Source organism: Palaemon carinicauda, chromosome 6 (assembly GCF_036898095.1).
Source record: "Palaemon carinicauda isolate YSFRI2023 chromosome 6, ASM3689809v2, whole genome shotgun sequence".
In the NCBI taxonomy this organism is placed as follows: domain Eukaryota; kingdom Metazoa; phylum Arthropoda; class Malacostraca; order Decapoda; family Palaemonidae; genus Palaemon; species Palaemon carinicauda.
Genome location: NC_090730.1, coordinates 23165621 through 23183819, shown reverse-complemented (window position 1 = coordinate 23183819; position 18199 = coordinate 23165621). Strand labels below are relative to the sequence as shown.

General features: G+C 38.9%; 1 protein-coding gene and 2 pseudogenes across 3 annotated transcripts in view; 2 read left to right on the top strand and 1 right to left on the bottom strand.

The window, feature by feature from the left end:
- Nucleotides 1-6009: 6009 nt before the first annotated feature.
- Nucleotides 6010-18199, bottom strand: part of LOC137642505 (uncharacterized) — a 113226-nt gene continuing 101036 nt past the window's right edge. The window contains exons 4-5 of one of the 3 annotated variants that reach the window (XM_068375126.1): nucleotides 10275-10392; nucleotides 6010-6466 (exon numbers count right to left, since the gene is read on the bottom strand). In XM_068375126.1, coding sequence (XP_068231227.1) covers nucleotides 6435-6466; nucleotides 10275-10392 — 150 coding nt within the window. In that variant the 3' untranslated portion in view covers nucleotides 6010-6434. Of the gene's footprint in view, nucleotides 6674-9297; nucleotides 9345-10274; nucleotides 10393-18199 lie in introns of those variants that run through there. The other 2 variants (XM_068375125.1, XM_068375127.1) reach the window with 2 other exon arrangements.
- LOC137642317 (NADH-ubiquinone oxidoreductase chain 1-like) lies at nucleotides 10811-12593 on the top strand (annotated as a pseudogene).
- On the top strand, nucleotides 16075-17976 carry LOC137642316 (NADH-ubiquinone oxidoreductase chain 5-like; annotated as a pseudogene).

Genomic DNA, 18199 nt, shown 5'->3' with positions numbered 1-18199 from the left:
AAAGGTCCCACTGAATGCCTAACCATTCGAAGTGGTTTGATGGTTGTAGGCGGGACTTTTGGAGATTGACTTGGAATCCCAGGTTGACGAGAAATCGAATTACTTTTGTCGTAGCTCTGTTGCATTCCTGGGTCAACCGAGCCCAAATGAGCCAATCGTCCAGATAGGCGATGATCTGTATCCCTTGGTTCTTGAGTTGTTCGAGCACTGTCTCTCCCAGTTTGGTGAATATCCTGGGAGCAATGCTGAGACCGAAGGGCATGACTTTGAACGCAAAGGCTTTCTTGCCTAGGCGGAAGCCTAGGTAAGGAGAGAAGTTTCGAGCTACTGGCACATGATAATAGGCGTCGGTAAGATCGATAGAGGTGGTGACGGCCCCACGGGGAAGTAAGGTCCGTACCCGAGAGATAGTCAACATACGGAACTTGTCGCAGAGAATGTAAGAGTTTAGTTTTGACAAGTCCAGAACCACTCTCAACGCCGACGAGTCTTTCTTTGGAACTGTAAACAGGCGGCCTTGGAATTTCAGTGATCGAACCCGTTTGATTGCTTTCTTCTTGAGTAACTCTGTGGTGTACTCTTTCAGGATGGGAGTGGGTCTCTGGAAGAAGGTCACTGGTGGAGGTGGAGATCCCTGTGACCATTTCCAACCCAAGCCTTTGGATATTATGCTGTGAGCTGTGAAAGTGATAAAGTCTCCCCCCCTACCGGGAACACATCATTGCGAGGGAGTGAATCTAGGTCCCTTCCCTCCCCGAGCACCCCTTGCTCTAGGTCCGCCTCGATGGCGGAACTGTCCTCTACCTCTGTAGCTTCCTCTCTGGTGTCCACGAAAGGAACAGGAGGGTTCGTAGCTAGGGTTGTATGCAGGAGAGGACATCCAAGTGGGGTTGGGTTGTGTACCTGGGGGAGCAGTGATGTAGACCACCTGTTGAGGGGGAGCCGGTTGCTGAGAAGTCGAAGCAGAGGAAGACTGTGTTGACGTGTGGGGGACTGATGATTGGTGGTAGTGACCCCGGTTCGTCTTGTAAGGGGTATATCTCTGCTTCTTCTTGAAGAAAGTTTGTTTGTGGGATTCGATCTTCCTTTTGGCAGTGAGGCCCCACCTTACTTGCAAATTTTGGTTTGCCCTCGCAGCGTCCTGAAGGACTTTGTTAACTTCCTCCTGAGGGAATAGGGTCTTACCCCAGCAGGAGGATGCTATCAGCCTGTTTGGTTCATGTCTGATAGAAGCCTCAGACAGAACGTATTTCCTGCAGCTAACCCGAGCCGACCAGAAGTCGTGGAGGTCGACTTGGTAGGACAGAAGCAGGTTCTTTGTGAAGACCCTGAACAAAGTCTCATTCTGGTAAACCGAGGCTAGGGACTACGGAGGTGATGGAGTGGAGGGACCTAGCTAACCTATTCCGTGCCTCGAACTCGGTCTTGAGAAGATTCTCCGGTAATTTGGGAAGCTTCTCAAAAAAAAAGAGTAGAGGCGCAGTCTGGGTCTAGCTTCCCTACCGTGAAGGTAGAGGAAGCGTCATCCCAGGTAGCAGAGGTACTCGGAATGAGCATGGAGGTGGGGTCCGTCTCTTTAAGAGCCAGCATGGCAGAGCCTTCTTTGACGGCCTGTATTGTGAGATCTGTCACTTTATCGATAAGGGGCAAGGTAATGGAAGAAGCTGTTGTAAAGATAGTGTAGGCACATTTGTTTGGGGTGAGCTTGGAGTTGGCACACCCCCATTCTGACAGAGTCCTGGCTCAGACAGCTTGGGCCTGTTCTTGTGGAAATATCACCGTTTCCTTCGGTACCTTGTACATCCTAACCAAGGCATGCTCCTTCAAACGGACGAAGCCGTTGAATGGGAATTCTAGCCCCGGGGGTTAAAATTCTAGGTCCTCTAGAGGGCGGGTGCCTATACTATCTAGAGTTAGGGTACCATCTATGTATGGAGCATGCAAGGCAAACCTCCACGGGTTGTTTTTATCGAAGGGGGGTAACTTCGACGCGTCTGGGGCTGAAGGCGGAGGAATCTGAGTTCCGGAGCGGATCAGATTCGCCACCATATCTTTTAGCTCCGTCATAGCCCCAGAATGTTGCTGAATTTGCTCTTTGACTATATCCCTGATTAGGTCGACGGGGAACGAGGGTTCCTGAGAGCCACCCGCCAACGAAGCCTTGGACTTGGCGGACTTCGACTTCTTAGAAGTCACGGTTTTATGGGAAGCAACAGGGATATCAGGAGCAGTCGAGGGTCTGAGGACCGGTGACGTGGACAATAGCGAAGCTCAACTAGGCATTGACTCATAGTTACATAGTGGCTTCACCTTGGGTCGTATGGGGACGGAGGGATCCCGAGGAGAAGCCGTAGGCTTATCAAAGCCGAGAAAGGAAGAGGTAGAAGAAGGAGTAGGAGATAAAAAAGATTCCACCAACTCGACACCACCTACCTGCTCGTCCATGGGCTCGACGTCCAAATCCAGAGCTGACACGTCCCCCGATAATAAAGATTCGTCTTCTGTGGGGATGGTCGCTCTGACCGCTTCAATTAAAGGGACAGCTGCCTCCGGCAAGACTGCCGCAGTGGTAGAGCCTGGGAAGAGTCGAGAGGCCATGTCTCCGTCGAGGAGATAGGGTGCGCCAGACGGAGCATTTCTGCCGAAGCCTGACACCCAAGGACGAAAAGCAGCTCTTGCCGACCGAAGAGACTCATCATCGGCCTGAAAGAGGTGAGGGGATTAATGATGAAGGAGAAAGACCGTTCTCCGCAATAAGCGATGTATACATAAATAAGGAACAAATTAAATCATCGCCAAAGGATAAAAGGAACAAACCGAAAACCAACTTACGTCATCGTTCAGGAGTAAGGAGGACAACTCGTAGCAGAGCGTACACGACTCCGGGAACCACACCATGTATGGGGCTTGTCCCGGCTCCCGAATAAAGGAGATGGCGCAATGCGCATGCGACCGGCATAGGTCATGTCCAACGAGATCGTTGAAAGCGGCGGGGCAGCCCTTGGCAGCGCAGCGGACCTTCTGTAAAAGAAAGGAGACATAAGTCTGGATGTTCCTTGAGACTCTGGTCAGGGATTAAGATCTACTAACAGTCTAGATAACATTAAATATGTGTGCATAGAATGGTTCTATGAATGAGAGCCAGAGCTCCATATTAATATATAAATATAACATTACCGTGCACCGGAGTGCGCCGGAGCAAGCTAAAAAGGTTCCGGATCACTATAAATATTATTAAAATAAGAATAAACTATTGTAAGCTGCGGAACCTCTGACGGAGCCGAGGATTCAGTGATAGGCCCGTAACCAAATAAAATTTAAAATACAAGCAGTAGCGAAAAGCTAAGGCTAACATCAATGCTAAGCGTATTGGTGATCTCCGGTGAAAGGTCCGGAATAACTAAGTTGTGATTAATAATGAATATTTCGTGTGGATATGGCCGTAGCCGGAGTCTGGATGCAAGGGACCACCGGGGGGATGAGGCCCTGCCAGAGGGTTGCACTCCCAATGATATATAACTAGGTTCCAATCTCAATGAGTATCCCTCATGGCGGAGTAGAACTCAAGGTGGAGTGGATGAATGTTCAGATCCTACTCCCAAGTCGTAGCGGGGAGAGGACGGAACAACGAGGGGAACAGGTGGCGGCATAAAGCTGGCCCAAAACAATGACTCACACACGAACAGGACCTAATAATAACGCTAGCTATATTAACAGTAACCACATAATAAAATAAATCGTAAAATATCATATAACCGTAGAGGGAGAGGGGGGAGGGAGAACCCGTGATCGTATAAAACGTAAAACGGGAAATCCACCTCTCCTACTCGAGGCTAAGAAAGAAAACGAGAGAAAGGGTAACTCCTGACTGTAGCAACAGAAAACGAGAACTCCATGCTCTCGCTCTCGTGGTTACACTATAAAGAACCTAAAAAAGCACAATATAATATGATATAAGTATAACAATAAAATTGTAACGTCAATACAAGACTAAGAACGAAGAATAACGTCTGCGTAACAAAATTTAAAAGGATATAGTCCACTGACGAACGCCTCTCGGGGCGGGTACTAAACTATAATAAAGCCAGAACGCTATTCTTTGTTCGTCCAAACTGGACTTGCTAGCAAAAAGTACCATAGGAAATAATAATAATAATAATAATAATAATAATGGTTCAAAAGGCGTAAGGCCAGTGACTTAACCAAGTACCATAGGAAATAATAATAATAATAATAATAATAATAATGGTTCAAAAGGCGTAAGGTCAGTGACTTAACCAAGAACCTAATTGACAGAGTACCAAATGGGCAAGAATAACATGAAATTCCCAGCGAGGCAAATCAAAACAACAATGGCTGCCGACACCGCGGAAGGCTAAGCCGGTCGAAATAAAAAACACAATACTGGGAATAGAACAACTGCCCGGTACTGCAAAAAGCTGTCAAAACAAACTATGGTACTTAACATTGGTAATGGTGAAGTTGGAGCTTCGGCCATGATGAAAATAATCCAGGAAACTTGAAAACACCGACAGCACAAAAATCTACAACCAAGCTAGCAAGTCTAAAACAGAAGGATGTCTCAGAGGGCGCTCGCGTCGGGCGTCGATGGAGTGGCTCAAGTGCGGTATCTGGGGCCTCTGTTACGGCCCTTCCCTTTGATGAAGGAATTATCTAAATGGAAGACAGCCTGTGAATAGTGGCTTTCACACGCCCCTGCTTTATACACGACACCCACAAGGTGCTCGCGCGAGGGTAGTAACCTCTGCATTCCATGCTTTTATCTTTCTCTGGTATATTTGGAAGGTTTATATCAGAAAAGTGTAAAGAAGGACCCTTTTCACCGGGCGTCACAGGTCGACCCAGAAAATATATTTGGTAATCAATCTATATTGAAGAAATTTTTTAATTCTTTCATTTTCCTTGTTTCGAGTATTGTTCTCCTGTCTGATTTTCAGCTGCTGGCTACCATCTTAATTTGTAGGACAAAACTTGCAGTCTATTAAATTTCTAAAATCTGGCACCATCTTTCAGTTACAGTAGTTCGTTATGCATGTTGTGTAAGATTTTTCATAATTCTGTATCCTCCTAACATAGTACTAGGTATGCTATTAATTCTAATAGTCCAACCTTCTCCATTATAAGATTCAATGATACACAGCATTCTAGAAATTTAATTCCAACTGTGACCAGACCGTGGAATGATCTTCCTAATTAGGTAGTTGAATCAGTGGAACTTCAGAAGTTCAATCTTGCAACAAATGTTTTTATGTTGAACAAGCTTACACGAGTCTCTCTTCATAGGTTATATATCACAGATATATTTTAACCTTGTTACTCATCTTGATATTTCATATTCAGTACTTATGTAGTTTATCTATTTCCTTATTTCATTTCCTCAATGGGTTATTTTTCCCTGTTGAAGCCCTTCTCCTTATAGCATTCTGCTTTTCGAACTAGCATTGTAGTTTAGCTAATAATAATAATAATAATAATAATAATAATAATAATAATAATAATAATAATAATAATAATTTTACATGGCTTAATCAAAGAAAAATATTACCAACACAAAACTTTTTCATCTTCTTCTTTTTACTTAACTGTACTGTGCAATGACTGCGATAAATGTCAATAAATAAAGTACAGTGTATTATACAAAAGCCAATATATGACACCGTTGTGTAAAAATAATCTACGGTACATAAAGATTATTATTTTTGTTAAATACATTTATAGTCAAGTAGAAACTTTCTTCAGTCAAGTTCCTCATTTTATTTTTATTTTATTTTGTTGTTTTCCATCTCTGGTCATACTGAAAAAAAAAATCACAAACCTTAATTTTTGAAAGGCCACTAAAGAGAGTATCCGCCTATGAAAAAAAAATTTATGCCAATGATCTATGAAAATTATCACAAAACAAAAACATAGTCTACGAGATATTGTGGGACTGAAACTAAATTAATTTGATAATGGGCTAATCCAGGCTGGGTAAGAGAAGACACAGAACTATGGTTCATTTTAATGATTACTTCATTATTATATTTGATATGGATACAAAGTATTTTACTTTGTCTGCAGACTTATTCTCAATCTTTCTGCTGACTTATAACAAACTGTGCACTTATTCAGAGTGACTATAAGAATTCAAAGGCAATTTAATTTTCCTATAGTGGGCCAGTATCTACTAATAATATCCAGTGCTGTAAACTCAATTTCCTTTCTAAAAAAATAAACACTTTCATTGCATAAAGCAAAATATTTTAAGTACTGTAGAGTTAATCAGATACATCATATGATATAAAATATATCATCAGTAACTATACATACTGTCATTTTCATTTAATTACTGTACCTATATTTACCAAGAGTAATGTTAACAGTACCCTGTCTAATATTCAACAACAGTAACTTATCCTTTAGTGAGGCAGCATCTACCACCATACCACCATTACACTATTCTGAACTGAAAAAAAAAAAGATTCTAAAATGAATAAATAATTATGAAGTATAAACCAAACTCTAAATTAGTCAGAAATTACATCACTAGATAGAAATGCAGCAACAGTAGCTGCAGAACTTGCATCTAGATTAGTATGTTGATGAATTTCGGCACCAGATGCTGCTGCAACATTTCCCATCGATTCAAAAGAATTCATCAAAACTGTGGCCTCTGAAAAACAAACATCACATAAGTACTAAAATTGTAGATGATATTATTATTATTATTATTATTATTATTATTATTATTATTATTATTATTATTAGCAAGGCTACAACCCTACAATAATTGGAAATGCAGGATGCTATAAGACCATGGGCTCCAACAGGAAAATAGCCCAGTGAGGAAAGCAAATAAATAAACTATATGAGAAGTAACGAATAAAGAATATACAATATCGCATGATTAGAAAGATTAAAATAGATATATCACATATAAACTATGAAGAGAGACTTAGGGCAACCTATCCAAACTAAACATATTTGCTGCAAGTTTGAACTTCTGAAGGTCCACTAATTCAACTGCCTAATTAGGAAGAACATTCCATAATCTGATCACAACTGGAATAAAACTTCTAGAATACTGTATAGTGTTGAGCCTTATAATAGAAAAGGCAAGACGGTTAGAATTAATTGCATACCTGGTACTACATATGGGACGATACAGTCTGGGAAGATCTGAATGCAAAGCATGGTCAAAATTATGAAACACCTTATGCAAAATGCATAAAGAAGTAAGTAAACAATGGTGCCAGAGATTAATATTCATATCAGGAATAAGAAATTTAATAAACCACAAGTTTTTGTCCTACAAATTAAGATGAGAGACAGCAAATGAAGAGCGAACAGGAGAACAATACTTGATATATTGTAGAATGAAAGAATTAAAACATTACTTCAGAATAAATTAATCACCAAATATCTAAAAAGACCTCACTAAGCCATTTTTTCTTTGCAGTTGAAGATTGGAGAAGCAATAGACCAAGCGGGTTTCTTAAAAATAAATTTGCAATTGAGAATCACACCTAAAATTATAAAGGAGTTGCATAAAGTTACAGAAACATTATCAATGCAGAGATCAGTATGTTAAGCTAATGTCATCGACCTACTTACAATCCCCATGATTTGCACCATGCCCTAATTTTAGCTACATCTCTATTAAAGACTTCAGCAAACCCAGATCTTCATTCAGGAGATGGAATTGATGTAAAGAGAGTAGTATCCTAATTAATATCATAATTGTGTGTATCGAGCAAAGTGAGGTCCAACCAATCAGAAACAAGCAAGTGACTCCGAGCTTAGTACATTTATGCCAGCTTGAAAAATAAATTACAGAAAGAATGTCAAACATTATATAAAAATTACTGCACCTAATAATTCTAAAAATTCTAATAACTTAACAGGCCAGAACTGGAGTAAATAAAATTCTACTTGACGCACATAAAAAATTGATTTGACAAATTTGGTTCACTATATGCCCAAATATAAAAGAAAGTGGCTGCATCATGAATGAAATGGAGAAGCTCCTGACAACTGGTTAATAAAAACAAATGTCCCATTTGTAGGGGGCGTAAAAACTTACGATGGGTACGCAAGGCTTGCATTACCCTATACTGGAACTAACAAAGAAATAAAGAAATGCACAATATTTTGATAAGCTATGACTTTAGAATATGAAGACTCAGGGTTGAAGCATGGTGGGAAGTGTATAGCAAATAAAGAATTGGTGGAAACATGTGATGTTTGGGACCTAGAACCAATGGCTGATAACTATGATGGTTTAAACGTGCTGATAAAAGGATGAGGAATGCTTGGTCAGAAAGTCAGAAAATATCTAAGTGGAAGAGCAAAACATGGAGGGCTCAATGAATCAAGATAAAAGGGAAGATAGATTCAGACCTAGAACATATGAGAATAAAGGAAGATGGGCACACAGGACAGAAGAGGGTGGAAAAAGAAGAGTAACAACATTAAAATACATCTCCTATATAAGAGGAAGATGACTTTAACCAAGACAGTGGAAGACCATGGTACAGGAGCTATGCCATTAAGATGATGCTGTTGCAACTTGTACTTTATAAAGGCACGTGGATTTCCAAGTGATACACCAATAGAGGTTTGATTTTCAATCCCTGCTGGCATTTTCACATATCAGCAGGGTTAGACAGTCTTTCATGTGCTTGTGATTGTAAATTGCCTTCTCTTCTGCAGTAATGAGGGTCCTTCTGGGTATCTTCTTCCAAACGAAACCGGTCTGGTCACAATTAAAAACTTTTGGTGGCATTTAAGACTTAGAATCTACAATACTTTTACATTCAGACACAAATGCCTCTGCTACTTTCACATCGGAGCCCGCAGCCTCCCCATGTCTGACGAAACTATGGATCCCTGTTCTTCTCTTGAAATTTTCAAACCAGCCACAGCTCGCTTTGAATGTTAATTTTCTTGGTCTGCTGAAATACCCGACTCATTTTTCAAAAGGTCAGGAAATTAAAACTTTGCTTTTTCTTAAATCATGTTTTCAGTTATCTTTACCTCCTGTTAACTGTTTTTCGCTGATCCCTATGAGAAGCAAGTTCTCAACATTATCTAAAATATGAGGTTGTTGTTTTGTCAATATAAGTAACCCTTTCACACTTCAATTGCTTTGATTTTTTTTTTCTTTGGGATTGTGCAAATGTTCGACATCCTACAATTGTAAATTTTTGCAGGGTTCCCACACACATACCTTGATCATGCTTCTCGATAATTTCCTTATTTCTTGATCATCTTGGGGGCCACTGTTGAGACACTGTAGTTTATACTGTACTGTCAACTTGACATGAACAACATAAAGTCCAATTCTATAAGGAACATGAAGTCACAACTTTATAAAAATACACTGTCAAAAACCCTTGCAAGATGACATAAGGCAATGCTGGTACAAATATTATGGTAAGCGTGAAAGAGTTAAGGCCTGAGCAAGGGGTAGGGGTGTAAGCAAACGCGAAATAAAATGGCATAAAAATCCCGTGAACATAGAGTAAGGGGCATGTTAGATGCTACAGATCCGTTTACTGAGCAGCACATGCTACTCTCACTGATATTTATCCAGACAAAAAATGCTAAATCCGGACGGAAATCTTTACTCGCAGATTCAATGCTTGTATACCAATATGAAAATTCGTGCTTATACAGTATACAGATTTGCTCGTATTCCGAGTTACTTATGAACCAAAGTATTACTGTGTCTAAATTTTTTACACAAATTGGTTGTTTTACATTGACTGAAAGTTTATTTACCTCATACTTATTTGTGGTATAACCATTGAATATTTACGTAAACGAATTCAATGTTCTATTACATATCACTAAAGAATCCCTAATCATGTATGGCCCATAAAGAATGGTTGAATTAGTTCACTGCTTGTATTCATATTTGTGTTTTTACATTACACCTGGCAGAAGTTTTCTAATTTATTTACAAATTACGATTTGTCTAAAAATCTTAGAGTGATTTAATTACTCTATTCTAAGATTCTAGTATTCAAGTAATAGCTTCAACTCATATTCTAATGATTTTAAATATTGATTTTAATCAGACTCATCACTGCTTATTTATGATAGATGAAATACTGTTTTTTTTTTTTTTTGTTACCATGATTTAAAATACAGAAACCCTTTTCAAAAAAAATTTAACAACTCTCTTTTCTTTTGGTGCCATCAGAAACTTATCTCAGTGTAAAAACACAGTCTTAATTTTAATCACATTATATATGTAGCAGCCTACTTACGCTGATGATTCAGCCCCATAGCTCGGGCTAAGATGGTGCTGTGATCTTTGTTGATAACACTGGAAGTGATTTCCTCCATGCGACTCTGGACTAATGAGCGAGTTTCTTGCTGGCAAGCCTGGATGAAATTCCAAGAGAACATATTTCAGCACAATTAAACCATGAGAAGTTACAGCTCTCCAAATCCAAATCCAAAAAAAAAAGAAAAAAAAATTAAGGGTTGAGCATCCTGCTCACATTTATGCCTTAAAATACACCTATCATTACTGAAACTTGCAACAAACCCGACTCAACTGTCTAGTGAAACAAATTATTTATGAGACTCAAAATCCAGCTGACTGAAAATAAATATTTCAGTTTTAATTAGATAATAAATAAAAAATAATCTGAATTCATTATCTACACCTGTTCTGTACACACTATCAATGATTTTTTTCTGAATATTGGTAATCAAAATCTTGAAAAAATATAAAAGTTAACAAATGTAAAAATGTAATACAACGAATGAATAGTCTTCTGTAAGGTTAAGGGAATATATGCATATAAGTTTGAAGGCATATAAAATATTAAAACATAAATTGGACAAACTTTTACCTTAGAAAAAAAAAATATCTTTAATATTACTACAAAGATCATGCATAGCATTTAAATATACATTACATATATATATTACATTTACGCAAAGGTAGCATAATCAATAGTCTTTTAATTGAAGGCTTGAATGAACGGCTGGATAAGAGAGAAGCTGTCTTTTTTTCAAATTAGAATTTGACTTTTAGGTGAAAAGGCTTAAATTACTTAGGGGGACGATAAGACCCTATAAAACTTAATAAAAGGTTTATTTTAACTATAAATTATATTTAAAAGTTGTGAAATTCTCTTTTTATTTTGTTGGGGCGACATTGATATAGCTGTAACTGTCTTGATAATAAAATAGTTATCATTATAATTTGATCCTTTTTTAGGGATAATAAGTATAAGTTATAATAAAAGGTTTATTTTAACTATAAATTATATTTAAAAGTTGTGAAATTCTCTTTTTATTTTGTTGGGGCGACATTGATATAGCTGTAACTGTCTTGATAATAAAATAGTTATCATTATAATTTGATCCTTTTTTAGGGATAATAAGTATAAGTTACTTTAGGGATAACAGCGTAATTTTTTCTGAGAGTTCTTATCGAAGAAAGTAGTTGCGACCTCGATGTTGAATTAAAATTTCATGCAGGTGTAGCCGCTTGCCGTGTGGGTCTGTTCGATCTTTAAAAGTTTACATGATTTGAGTTCAAACCGGTGTGAGCCAGGTTGGTTTCTATCTTTTATTAATTTAATTTAAGTCTTAGTACGAAAGGATTGGGCTTTTGAGAGTTTCTTTTTTCTAGATGAAGTATAATATTACTTTGGCAGATTTATGCGTCGGATTTAGAATCCGTTTAAATAGTATCGACACTATAGGTAATAGTAAGTTTGTGGGAAACTTGCTGTGATAGTTTTAGTAAAATTTATTAGATATTTAATTCTTTTAATTATGGTTTTAGTGGCAGTGGCATTCTTCACCTTGTTAGAGCGGAAAATTTTAGGATATATTCAAGTTCGGAAGGGGCCTAATAAGGTGGGGTACATCGGGCTGTTACAGCCTTTCGCCGACGCGGTTAAGTTGTTCACTAAAGAGCAAACTTTTCCTATTCTAAGAAATTTCATTCCTTATTATTTATCTCCTATCTTTAGTTTATTTATTTCTTTAGTTATTTGGGTAGTTATGCCCTATGAGACGGGTTTTTTTAGGTTTGAGTTTGGGGTCTTGTTTTTTTTTTTATGTTGTATAAGGGCCGGGGTTTATTCTGCCATAGGGGCAGGGTGGGCTTCTAACTCAAAGTATTCACTTTTGGGGTGTTTGCGGGCAGTTGCACAGACCATTTCTTATGAAGTAAGCCTGGCTTTGATTCTCTTAAGACTGCTATTTTTAGTGGGGGGGATTAGATTTGAATATGTTTGAGTCACCAGCGATATTCCTGGTTCATATTGGTAGCTAGGCCCTTGGGGTTCCTTTGATTCGTTTCTTGCCTAGCAGAGAGGAACCGAACACCTTTTGATTTTGCAGAGGGGGAATCAGAGCTTGTTTCGGGGTTTAATACAGAGTACATGGCAGAGTATGCTAGGATTCTTTTTTTAAGTACGTTGTTTAGGATTTTGTTTTTTGGGGGGAACTTGGTGTCTGTTGGATTTTATTTGAAAGTGGTCTTTATTTGTTTCCTTTTTGTCTGAGTGCGGGGCTCTCTTCCTCGATATCGTTACGACAAATTGATGTATTTGACTTGAAAAACGTTTCTACCCATTTCTTTAAATTATTGTTTGTTTTTCAGGGGGCTAGAATTTTATGTTACGTCAGTTTAATATAGCTTGCCCCAAATTTAGGATAAAATTAGATTATTAGAAGATTCGAACTTCTTTAAGATGTTTTCAAAACATTTACTTTCCTAAAAGTTAAATAATCAGTCTATTAGTTTATCTCAAATAAGTAGTGTGAGGGGGTTGATAAGATAAAATAAAAAGTATGGTCCTGTGAGGATCTGCCCTGTGAGGATATAGGGGTCTTCTACTGGTCGTGCTCCAATTCATGTTAAGAGGACTACAATAGTTACCAGGGTTCAGAATATGAATTGATTCAGTGGGTAGAAAGATAGTCTTCGGAATTTTGCTTTGTGGGTAAATGGGAGTACAAATAAGATCGCGACTGATATGACAAGGGCAATTACTCCCCCGAGCTTGTTAGGAATTGATTGTAGGATTGCGTAGGCGAAGAGAAAATATCATTCGGGTTGAATGTGTGCTGGGGTGACAAGAGGGTTGGCCGGGATGAAATTATCTGGGTCTCCCAGTAGGTAAGGGTTTAAAAGGGTGAGACGGATTAGGGCTATTAATATAACTATAAATCCAACGATGTCTTTAAATGAAAAGTAGGGGTGAAAAGGCACCTTTTCTAATTGACTGGAAACTCCTAGGGGATTGTTAGAGCCGGTCTGGTGGAGAAACAGAATGTGGACTATTGTAGCTGCTGCTACAATAAAGGGGAGTAGAAAGTGGAAAGTAAAGACTCGGGTGAGTATGGCATTATGGACGGCAAATCCTCCTCAGATCCATTGGACAAGATCAGTCCCTAAAAAGGGAATGGCAGATATTAGGTTGGTAGTAACAGTCGCCCCTCAAAAAGATATTTGTCCTCAAGGTAAGACATAGCCTAGGAAAGCGGTAGCCATTACTAAGAATAGAATGATAACCCCTACTGATCAGGTGTGCATGTAAAGGAAAGAGCCGTAGTAAATTCCTCGGCCGATATGTCTATATAGACAGATAAAGAAAAAAGAAGCTCCGTTTGCATGAGTTGTTCGAAGTAGCCAGCCATAGTTGACATCTCGGCAAATGTATGCTACCCTAGAGAAGGCAAGTGTAATATCGGCCGTATAGTGTATGGCCAAAAAGAGGCCAGTTGCGATTTGGACTACTAAGCAGAGTCCTAATAGGGACCCAAAGTTTCAAAGTGTGGAGATGTTAGCTGGAGTGGGCAGGTCAACTAAAGCTCCGTTAGCGATGCTGAATAGTGGGTGGGATTTTTGGATTGGGGCTCCCATTAGGAGAGGCGAAGGGGGCCAAAGAATCTTGATCTTAGTTTAACAATAATTACTAAAGATAAAAGGAGGTATAGAATGATCACTTCCGTTAAGTTGGCAGAAGTGGGGTTATACATACTATTTAATTTAAATTGGATAGATGTTATTTCTTGAGGGGATCAGTAAAAAGATGTTTCAAGAGTTTCTTTGTTGGGTAGAATTAGAGTTTCGGAGAAAACTAAAGCTGGGATAGTTATAAGGGGTAGCAAGAGAATAATTGTAAGTTTAAAGTTAATTTTAAATATTTCGTTGGAGGCCAGGGAAGCCACGTAAATAAACAGTACTAAAGTAGCCCCTAGAAAAATAAAAAATAAGATATAGGAGAACCATCTTATTCCTGAGATAAGAGTAGCTGTGTTACAAATTAGGATAGTCTGCATGATTAGTGCTAGGCCCCCGGCCAGAGGGTGAGCCAAGAAGGAGAAGCAAAAAGCTACGGATAAAAGTCTTAGGGACGAAAAAATTAGTGTTGATATCCAGGGGCGAGCCCTGAGCTTCAAGAATAAAAATTCATTTACGGCTTACAAGACCATTGTTTTATTTAAACTATTGAAGCTGTCAGAAGTAGTTTATGTAAAATAATAGTTTTGGGGACTGAAGATAGGGGTGAACTTTCTTTCTGAAGTGCTAATGGTAATCTTGAGGCTTTGAGTTTGTATTCCTTTGGTGAGGTTGTGTTGTGGGGCTCTGGCATTTGTGATGAAGCAAAAACATCTTTTAAATTTATTATTAAGTCTAGAGTTTATTATGGTTAGTATTTTTTGGTTTATGCTTAGGGTGGTGGGGTTTCTAGGGGGGGATTCTTTTTTCTTAATATTTTTTTTAACTTTGGCCGCTTGTGAGGGAGCCCTTGGCTTGGCTCTGTTGGTTTCTATCGTTCGTAGGCACGGAAGGGATAATTTCAATAGGTTTAGAATTTTAGGGTGCTAAAGTTTGTTTTTATAGTTTTATTGATAACATTGTGTTCCAATAGTTGGCTGTCTGTTCAGCTTTCTCTTTTTTTAGGTAGTTGTTGTTTAGTGTGCTTTGTTTAAGAGGGTTTGGGGAGTTTCAATATGGCTGAAGTCTAGGGGTTGACTGGGTGGGCTATTTACTGATTCTACTCAGGTTTTGAGTTTTGGCGTTAGCTTTGGGGGCCAGGGAGGGAGTTAAGCGGGGTTCCACTTTTAGGGGGGTGTTTTTATTTGTTAATTTACTTTTATTGTTATCCCTAATTTTAACTTTTTCATGTCTGGATTATTTGTTGTTTTATATTTGTTTTGAGAGGTCTTTGATTCCTACTATAATTTTAATTTTAGGTTGGGGCTATCAGCCTGAGCGGCTACAAGCCGGTGTTTATATATTATTCTATACTTTATTTGGGTCTCTTCCTTTGTTGATCTCTTTTTTAAGATTGTATAATTTAGGTGGTACTATAGTAATGAGTTTAAGGGAATGTCCTGAGTTAGAGTTTAGTTTAAGGTTGATTTGATATGTCTCAAGGGTGGTAGCTTTTGTAGTAAAATTACCTGTGTATTTAGTCCACTTGTGGCTTCCCAAGGCGCACGTAGAGGCCCCTGTGGCCGGTTCCATGATTTTAGCTGGGGTCCTACTTAAGCTTGGGGGCTACGGGTTAATTCATGTTTGTCCACTTTTTTCCAAGGTGGGAGTTAGTCTTAGCTGGGTTTGGATTAGTTTGGGCCTAGTGGGCGGTATTATTGTGAGTTTGATTTGTTTACGCCAGGGGGATATAAAATCTTTGATTGCTTATTCTTCTGTCGCCCATATGGGCTTAGTTTTGTGTGGACTGATACTCTGCAGCTGGTGGGGAGTTTGTGGGGCAGTTGCAGTGATAGTCGGCCACGGACTGTGTTCTTCGGGGCTTTTTTGCTTGGCAAATGTAAGATACGAGCGGTTGGGAAGGCAAAGTTTATTTATCAGAAAGGGGCTCTTAAGGTTTATGCCTACTTTGTGTCTTTGGTGGTTTGCTTTAAGGGTGGGAAATATGGCGGCTCCTCCGACTTTAAATTTATTGGGAGAAGTTAGTTTAATCGTTGGGGTTATTTCTTGGCCATCTTGGGTTGGTTTTGGGGTGGTATTTTTGTCTTTTTTAAGGGCAGCGTACACCCTTTATCTTTTTTCTTTGAGCCAGCATGGGAAGTATTTTAGGTCTGTTTTTTCTTGTTGTTCTGGTGAAGTTCGGGAGTACTTAGTATTAATACTTCATTGGCTACCTTTGAATATTTTAATTTTAGTCGGGTATATGTTTGTTGTCTAATTCAAAGCTTTAATAGTTTGAGAAAAAAATACTGGTTTGTGGGGCCAAAGATATAATATTTATTTTGAGCAGTGTTATGAAATATTAAAATAGCTGAGAGAAGAATAATTTTTCTTTTAGGAGTGGCAGTTTGGGGAATTTGGTCTTTGCTAGGGCTTTTGAAGGCTGGCTGTAGTTATTTTATAGAGTGGGAGTTGGTTAGTTTAAACGGGGTGAGAATTGAAATGTCTTTAATTTTTGATTGAATGTCTCTAATGTTTTTATCTTTTGTCTGCTTAATTTCTTCTATAGTATTGTATTATAGGGGGGGTTATATAAGGGGAGACAGAAATATGAATCGTTTTTTATATGTTGTACTTGGCTTTGTCGCGTCGATGCTGATGTTGATTTTAAGGCCTAATTTAGTGAGGATTTTATTGGGGTGAGATGGTCTTGGCTTAGTGTCTTATGCCCTAGTCATCTATTACCAAAACGAGAAGTCAGCCGCTGCTGGGATATTAACGGCGCTATCTAACCGGGTGGGGGACGTTGCTATTTTGTTGGGTATTGCTTTTACGGTAGACTTAGGGGGTTGAAACTTCCTCTTTTATGTTGGGAGAAGATCTTTAGAAGATAGTTTGGTGCTTTGATTAGTTGTCATTGCTGCAATAACTAAAAGAGCTCAGATTCCATTTTCAGCTTGGCTGCCGGCTGCAATAGCAGCTCCTACTCCTGTGTCAGCTTTAGTGCACTCTTCTACTTTAGTGACGGCAGGGGTATATCTGTTGATTCGGTTTAGGCCCAGGTTAACTGGCACTTTGATTAGAGATATTTCATTGTTGATTGGTTGTACTACGATGTTTATGGCTGGCTTAGGTGATAATTTCGAGACGGACTTAAAGAAAATTATTGCCTTGTCTACCTTGAGGCAATTGGGGGTGATAGTAAGAATTCCAAGTTTGGGCGGGGCCATGTTAGCTTTTTTTCATTTATTGACGCATGCTTTATTTAAGGCCATCTTATTCATGTGTGCTGGTTCTATTATCCATAATGTTGGGGGCACTCAAGATATTCGAAATATGGGTAATCTGGTGGGCAGTCTCCCTTTGAGAGTTATGTGCATCAACCTGGCCAACTTATCTTCGTGCGGAATTCCTTTTTTAGCTGGATTTTAGAAGTGGCATTTATGGGGCCGCTAAATGTAATTTGTTTGTTAATATATTGGCTAACAACGGGTTTGACAGTGTGCTATAGGTTCCGACTTGTTTATTACAGTTTGAGAGGGTCTTGGAATTTGAGTTGCTGTTCTTGCGTGAGAGACGAGGATACTTTGATAAGAACGCCGATGAGAGTGCTCAGGTTGGGTGCAGTCATAAGGGGGGCAGCTCTTTCTTGGCTGATTTTTCCTGCTTGTTATATAATTTGTTTGACCCCTGTCTTTAAACTGTCTGTGCTATTTGTAACTTTAGTGGGGGGGACTATCGGCTATGTGCTTAATTTAGCTTCTGAAAGTTGTAATTTGAAATCTTTAAAGTCTTACCATAAGACTGTGTTTTTCGGTTCCATGTGATTTTTGCCTTTTTTATCTACCTTGGGGGTGGTTCCTGGGGGGCTATCTCTTGGGGGACTCTTCCATCAAATTAGAGATAGGGGGTGGTCAGAATATTACGGGGGCCAGGGGATTTATTTTAATTTAAGGGGGCTTAGGAAAGTTCTTCAAGTAGTTCAAGAAAATAGGATTAAAATCTACTTATTGGTGATATTAGTTTGAATGGTAGGGCTATCTTTAATAATTTAAACCCGGGTAGACTTATAAAGAGCATTACATTGAAGCTGTAAAGGAGGTATTCTTAATATAATATATATATGATTATATACAATATACATATATATAATATATCGCGCGCGAGAGAAGAGAAACACTCGCGAGAGTAGAGAGAAAATCTCGGAGAGTACTCTACAGCCTGTTTACATTCCATAGAGGAGCAGTCTGAAAGCAACTCGCTGAAAAAACTCTCCAA